Here is a 7802-nt window from a genome sequence, read left to right as displayed (position 1 = left end):
TGATGGCCACCGTACTTATTTATTAAAAGTTCCTGACCTGCCTAAGTCTGCAGAAATGCTTGCAAACTTGTAGAGAGGCAATGGCACCTGTGGTAGCAGTAGGAAAATGCTGCATCGTTCTCTTCATGTCCTCTGATGTCTAGAGCAAGTTTAAACCCATGAAGCAAAAACAAATATTCAGGATGGCCCTAGGCTTACTTCATGCTTGTTGGGAGGAAACATAAATTACATCAGTCTTATTGCTGCTGCATTTGGCACACAGGAAAACCTTACTTTATCTTCACCAGCAACGCCAAAATTGACTTCCATTCTATTGGGAAAGTGGATACTTATTTTTCTACCCTGTGATTGCAATAGCAAGCTTCTGTGTATCATATGAAAATGCATGCTCTACAATGCTGTGGTTTAAATCCATTTTCTTCTTTAAAATGACATGTATTCTACTTTTCCTTTTGTTTCTCCAACATGAAAATATACTGCTATTTTCTTTGGTAATACATAAATGTCTTCTAAATCAAACCTAAATTCCTGTGATGTAGTTGGTTATTTTAAACTATACAGTAAGTTCAACCTTGTTTGAATCATGGCTATAGGCATCCAGTCAGATTAAGTGCTTCCCATTTTGGCTGTTATATAAACATGTCCTAAAATAAAATTATAAAGAATGGTGAACCTTAGACCCTGATGCTATAACAAGTGCTACAATGGGGTTTTCTCTAGGATCTCTAGAATGTGTATTTATATACTGAATTCTCTTTTATGGATGAAAAAGTGACTTTTATAATGTTAAAATAGATTCTTCTTTCATTATTTCCTTTATTTTTGTTGCTTCAGTTGTTTTTTAACTAATGGAGTCTAATGCACTTAACAATAGAGTAACTCCACTTTATACTTGAATATCACTGCTAAATTCTCTCTTCTTTGTTACATAGAAAATCTAATATTCACCTTGATATTATGAACTTTTGTTCAGAAAACATGAACATCCCAATAGTTAAAACTCCCAGCTAAATGTCCTGATATATCATGGGGTAGGATCGACCATGACCTTGGAGCAACCCAGATTTCTTCAGCAAACTCAGCCTGTCAGGGTTAAATCCTGGCCTCCAGCAGTATCTTGAATCCACACTAGGGAAATTATGATAAAAATAATCTTTACATCTCCAGACTCAAATGGATCTTTCTGATTGACTGCCTCTGGTGCCAGGTCCGTGTCAATAATTCGCAGTGAATGCATGGCTGTGACCTTTTCCCCCTTGTTTTAGAATTTCTATTTTACAAGACCAATAAACCATGTCAGGAGAAAGTGGCAGTTCTAGACATGTGAATGGATGGAACTCAGGTCAGAGGTAATCCTTCAGCACATTCCTGTTTGGGGCTAAAGAATACATCTCCCTGCTGTAATGGTTCTGTCAAAAATGTATGCAAGGAAAAATTGAAGGATACACTCTTTCAGTTAAGCAATGATTAGAAAGAAAGAAAAAAATCAGTATTTTCCACTTGCTTTCTTAAGCTCCAGGGAAGGCTGTAGGAGTAAATGGACTGGCTTACAAAGCAGCATAAAATAGAAGACGTAATGGCAATTATCTATTATAAATTTCTCAGTGTTTAAATTTATCATCATTATTGTTTGTAAACCTTTTTATCCATCTACATCCATCACCTGGGTAAGACACCAGCAGAAGACTGTAGAACACCCAGATTGTCATATCAATAAACAAACACAATCAGGCAGAAATTAGGAGTTTTTGATTAAGGTACCAGAGCTAAAATTCCTTTTTGATTCTGACACCAATATAATGTTAGCTGTTGGTGAAGCCTCTTCATCCTTTGTACTTCAGCTCCCTGCCCATGGAGTGGGGTAGCATTGGTCCCTTTTCATTTCTGGTATTTAGACTATAAGTTGGCTGAGGAGATACTTCCTCCTGTACAACATCTGCCTTACAAAGCTGCTTTCTACATCCCACCACCAAATCAGTTGTATTTTGGATTGTTAACAATAGGCTTATATTAAAACCCCAATATTTTCCAATTTTAGCTCCCTCAAATACTTGCTGTCTCCCTGTAGGAAAATACCCTCCTCTGAATAATGATGCTGTGTTTATATATACCCACAATTTCAGAGTGTTAGTCCACAGGTCATATTTCTCACCTTTCATAAAGTGGGATGTTGTGTTACCAACTTCATATATGCTTGCCACTGTTTATTTTACTTTAAGTTAAAGTAACTTAAGTTACTTTACTGCTGATTTTCTCTGTTTTTTCTATACACTGTTCTGTTCAAGCTCACAACAGAGATTACAGGAAAACTGATTCCTTAACTAATTAGCTGAGTAACCAAAAAGAGCTTCAGAAGTTTGTCCCAACAGTTATAATTTAGATTTTTTTTTTGGTCTGAATGAAATAGAACAGTAAATGTGTATTTCCATCCCTCTTTCTTAACAGATAAAGTATTATGTCTTTGGTTTGGAAAAGTGCTTGGGTTCTCATCTCTGTACCCATCCCATTATTTCTGTGTGTGTGGACAGAAGGAGGAGGGAATCCTGCATTCCATCCACTCAAAGCAATTTGCTCAATGAATCATCCTTCTAGCGCTACATATAGAGCAAGATGATGGAAAGGAATAGTGATAGAGACCCGAACCCCAACGGTTGTATTCAATGACTGTGATGTGTGTGGTGCAAAAGTTACATGGCGTTTCTGTAGGATGGACAAGGTACCCTGCAATAATTCCTTGTAGCTCTCACAGCTTGTTCGTAGCTAATAACTTGCAGTCAGTATAATGTGTAATGTCAATGTGAGTGTCCTCACCTGTGCTGGTGTTCTCCCTCCAGAAGATCCCAGCTGTCAGAAATGACGCCCAGGTGCAACCGGTAAGCAGGAATGCACTCCCGGGAACGAGTTGCACTGCCGGTAACGAGTTGCACCTGGGCCTGATTTCTGAGCCCCCGGCCCGGCAGTCCCTGCCCTCCCAGCCTGAGCCCCCAGCCTGTGTGCAGCGCTCCAGCCTCGGCCGTGCGGACTGCATCCCTGAGGTATGAAAACCTGCCCATTCCTCGCTCGTGTCTCCCCTTTAACAAAACCTGTACAATTTGTCCTTTTCCTCCAGCAAAAGCATTTTATGTTCTCTTCCCACCTTGGGTTTCCAAGGTGTCCTATTTCCCTCCAACTTTGCTGAACTGTTACTTTATCTCTTCTCCTCCGTTCCTGTCTTCCAGCCACCACCTCTGTGCCTTCCTTTCTCGGTGCCCTTTTGCATCCTTGACCAAAGCCTCGTTCTCTCTCTCTCCGTGCCGTGCCGTGCCGTGCCCCTCAGTGCCCAGCGTTGTCCCCTGTGGTTGCTGGCGGCCCGCCGCGCCCTGCCCCGCGGAGCGGAGGTGACACCTGCGCGGCCAGGTGCGCGGGGCCTCCCTCCCCCGCCCGCTGCCCCTCGGCGCTTCGCCTCATGAATATTCGGGCCTCCCCTCGCCGTGACGTCGCCGCGGTCCCGGGGCGGGGGCCGGAGCCGCCCCGGTGCCGGCAGCGAGGGCGAATGACGGCGCGCGGCAGCAGCCTCCGCCCGCCGCCTCGCCCCGCACACAGCCGCGGCCGGCAGCAGTCGCGCAGGGCCGGGGATGCGGAGGCGCCGCTGCTGCTGCTGGGGCCCGGCGGCGCTGCTGCTGCTGCCGCTGGGGCTGGGCAGCCTGCTCGCCGCCAAAGGTACGTACCGGGGCGCGGCTGCCCGCGGACGGCGGCCGAGCGCCGGGGCTGGGGGAGCGGAGCGGAGCGGAGCCGGGTTGCTCCTCGCCCCGCGCGGGGCTGAGCGGAGCCGCCGAGGCTGCCGGGCGGAGAGGGGCGCAAAGTTTGGGAGGGCGGGGGCTCCGTGGCTCGGCAGCGGGTGTCCGCAGCTCGCCGGCCGCTACTTTCCCGGGGCGATGCGGAGCGGCCGGGCGGGAGTGCCGCTGCTGCTGAGGGCTGCTGAGCCCGGCGCGGGGACAGCCGCGGATCGGGAACGGGCTCGGGGCTGCGCCTCCGCATCGGAGCGCCGGCAGCAGGGAGCGGGAGGAGAGGGAAGGCGCTGGAGGTCTCCGGAGGCCGTGGCACGGGCTGACCCCCGCCCGCCGGTGCCGCAGGTGGAGCCAGGCTCTCTCCGTTCCGCAGCGCTCCGGCCGCCGCTCCCACCTCCCACCAGCCCGGCCCCTTCCAAAGGCTCTGGGCTCACAGGTGGCGGGCATTCCTTGCCTCTGCTTGTTTTCTTTTCTCTTGGCATTGTTCCCATGTTTTGGACTGGCTTTCAAGCCCCAAGTTTTAGAAACTTAGTTTTGAGAACTCTGTCTCAGTTTATTTAATATTATTTTAAGACGTTTCGGTTGTTCCTATTTTTGTATGAGGCTTTGCCGTTTATTTTATTTGTGAACATGTGTGCGTGAGAGAAAACTTCACTGTTTGCTTGGTGTTCGTTTTCTTAAAAACACCCAAAACAACTGCTTGAGCCCTAACTTTTGTGAGGAAATTGATTCTTTCCGGCAAATGTTACTTAACTTTCTTTACATTTGCCTGTATGAATAGCAGACAGTGACTGGGAAACAAATTGCTCCTTCTGTTACTAACCCAATGTACCTTGGTGTCCTAATGGGAATACAGTGTTTTTCGGGCAGATTAACATACAACACGCAACATTTTGATGGGGGAAAATTATTCTCCTCCTTCTTATTTTCTGATGTGATTTAAGGTAATTATCTGCTTTACAAGGATCTTTTCTTTAGACAAGCATGGGAGCTCTTATTTCGTGGGAATTGACTTCTAAACGCTGCCGGGAGTTCATCAGACAAAACGGGGTCGTTGTCTTGTTGGGTTCTGCTGTGCCTTTGACCACTGGAGGGCTGCAGAGAACATTTTTGGATAACAGTAGCCACAATCTGCCGGTGTTTAGTGTTCAAAAACAGGCATTTTAAGGTTATTTATATTGATCTTTAAGGGCCTTAAGTTTTTGCTTATTACTTTACATACCTTGTTTTTAAAATTTGGATACTGATAAAGGCTATGATGTGGTATTAATAAATTAAGTCAGATATCTTGGCACTGCATGCAGTTAATATCTGAATTACTTTTTTTTCCCCCCAACCTTATCGGTAGAGGAAAGAAAAAAAGGATTTATTTCAGCAAGAACCTCGTGCTACTTTCTCCTTGCTCTCTGTTTTTCAACAGCAAGCAAGTTTTGAATCTAAAGGCATTTTGTGGGTATCTCGTGCACACAAACGCAAAGCTTGGTACTGTAACCATAATTTGGATTTCTGGCTTGAAGGTGCGTTCTGGTTGGAGCTGGAGGTAGGATGTGCTGTGTACAGAGTTCCTCTGGTGCCTCGAGCATCCTTGTGTACAGAGGATCAAAGGCAAGCAAAGATGATGATTTCAGTTCTCAGCCTATCTCATCTGCTTTGCCGTACTCTGCTGCTTCTCATTTCCAAAACCAAAACCAACCCCACTCCACCCCCACTCCTTTTTCCCACAGGATTTTGAGGATGGGAGAATGATTGTGGGAACAGTTCTGGTTGTCACTTTTCACTCAGTAGGAAATAACAATTTCTTTCACAAAATATCTCCAGGCTGCAAAAATTGTTTACTCTCAATAGAAAGAGGGGACTTCCCCCACCCCACAAGACTCTCTAAAGTTTTCAAAGAAAAAAGAAATATGACGCAACATCAGAATGTTTGGTTAAGTGGTTACTTGCAGAACTTAGTGTGTATTAAATATGTACATGCAATTTGTTAGCTTTCTACCAGGTTGTTGACACTGAGATTTCTATCATAATGTCCAATAAAAATCACTGTTTTGGACAGAAAAATGTTTTCTTTTAAGTATTTTCAGCTAGCGTTGTTCAATAAGACAGAGAGGCACAATTTCTAGATTATTGGAATTGCATTAATGATGTCTGGAGATTATCTGAACTGTCTATTGTGGTCTTCAGTTATAGAAAATAGAATATGCTGAAGGATAAGTGTTTGTTTCTTTTCCCATCATATTCAGAATTCATAGGTCCTTGTGGTCACAGGCAGGGAGCAATTCAACCTACAGCACTTTTTTTTTTGTCTTCACTGCATAAATCTCTGCATAAGGCTGATCTCTTAAATAATTTGTCTTATTCTAGTATGTACTACTAAACTGCTCAGTGAAGCCCTAAAAAAACCCTTTTAGTCATACCCAGATTTCTTGTAAGACCCAATTAATCAACCTATTAAGTTTCGCTGTATTTGAACTTCATCATTACCATAAACAACATTTTAGTCTTAATTTTTAAGTACGGCTGAAAGCCTCTCAGTGATCTAAATAACTAAGAATATTTGATTCCAATTAAATTAATTACATGGGCAAAACTTGAAGTCTTAGTCATTGCAGACGTTTCCAAATCAATGGAACATTCAGTCCCACTTGGCAAGTCTATTATGTGAATACATCAGATATGACTATCAGCAGCAGAGAAACAACTAACCCAGGGAGACAGAGCCAGCATCTTCTCTGTACGAGAAACCTTAGAGCCTGCGGGGAAGAAAGTGAGGGAAAATCTTTGAGAACACACCAGACAGATCCCGGTGTCTGAAATTTTCTGCATCATGCTGTGTTTTCTTGTATTTCTTTTTATAGTAAGTAATCATGAAATGCTTCTCATTATCAGTTCATAGGAGACGTTAAAAAAAAAAAAAAGGCTTGTTTTCAACCTCATCCGAAATGCATGAGAAATAATGTTTGGCAAGTGCTTAGGTCAGAAGATGGGAGATGAAGCAACTGTGCCTTTCTGTTGCTGATGCTTCCTCTGGATCACCAATAAATCCCAATAAAGATGTGTAAATTATTTCATATTTCTGTTTCTTTTTATCAATATATAGAGTTAAGGGATACTTTTCTTTTTCCAGAGTGTTTTGATTGAAAAGCAGTTCATGAAAACTGATTTATGTCTCACAGGATAAAAGATTCATCTGATTATGAAGTCTGGGTGTCAAGATAATGAAATGATTCAGAGGTCTCAAAAGACAGAAGTCAGAGTATTTGATAACAGCTTTAGTATTCAGGTATTTCAGCACAGAAGACTGACAACTATATTTAAATTGTCATTATGAAGTTAGAGAATGTTTGCCAGTCAGAATCATATTGTTCCCAATTTTAATTGCATTACTTGGAAGGCTACCAAAACAGGGAACTTAAGAGCTTCCAAGCTTCCAAAGCATATTTTAATTGTAAGCAGAGTGTGCCACTTAAAGAACACCCTCCAAGTGGTCTTTTGTCACCACAAAAGCCATTAAGTGGCTTGTAAGCAGTAAGAGTTTCACCCCTTTTCTTTCCCCTTGGAAGTGACTGCTTTTGAACTCTGAGGGTTGTACCTGTATCTGGATGCACCTTCTCATGGCCAAACTGCACACTTAAAAGGGACCTCCATTTTCTTTTTCCAGCTTTTAATGATTTGGAGGAGTGTGTGAAAGATGATTAGAAGCTCTCAGAGGAGCTGTCCCTTTATTTTGGTTATTTACTGTTTAACTGGAAAAAATATATTGATGATCTGATACTCCCGTGCATCCGTTAGGCATTTAAAAATCAGAGCGCAAATTACCAGTTGTATATGGTTATAGCTTTGTGTTATGAAAAAGATGTTACTCCTAGGATTCCTGAAATTACAGTTTCATGGCACTGTTATTCAATATCCCATAAAAACGTTAGAGGATGGATTTTCTCATACATAGATTTTCTCTGTCAGATTGACAGGCTGTTTCGGGAAAGTATTTTCAGAGGGCTAACTCTAGCTTCAAATGCAATTCCTTTCCCTTGTGCT

At 43.3% G+C, this 7802-nt stretch overlaps 1 protein-coding gene across 2 annotated transcripts in view; it reads left to right on the top strand.

Moving 5' to 3' along the window:
- The first annotated feature begins 2918 nt into the window (after nt 1–2918).
- The window catches only part of CLSTN2 (calsyntenin 2), a 298945-nt gene continuing 294061 nt past the window's right edge, over nt 2919–7802 (top strand). Inside the window, exon 1 of one of the 2 annotated variants that reach the window (XM_085069686.1) lies at nt 2919–3035. Coding sequence is in view for 1 of the 2 variants with exons in the window: in XM_085069683.1 (XP_084925809.1) it covers nt 3615–3699 (85 nt within the window). In the remaining variant the exon portion in view is untranslated. Of the gene's footprint in view, nt 3036–3505; nt 3700–7802 lie in introns of those variants that run through there. The other variant, XM_085069683.1, reaches the window with a different exon arrangement.

Source organism: Lichenostomus cassidix, chromosome 9 (genome assembly GCF_008360975.1).
Source record: "Lichenostomus cassidix isolate B80296 chromosome 9, HeHo_3.0, whole genome shotgun sequence".
In the NCBI taxonomy this organism is placed as follows: domain Eukaryota; kingdom Metazoa; phylum Chordata; class Aves; order Passeriformes; family Meliphagidae; genus Lichenostomus; species Lichenostomus cassidix.
Note: the sequence above shows the minus strand (reverse complement) of the source record. Positions and strands in the feature narration are given on the sequence as shown.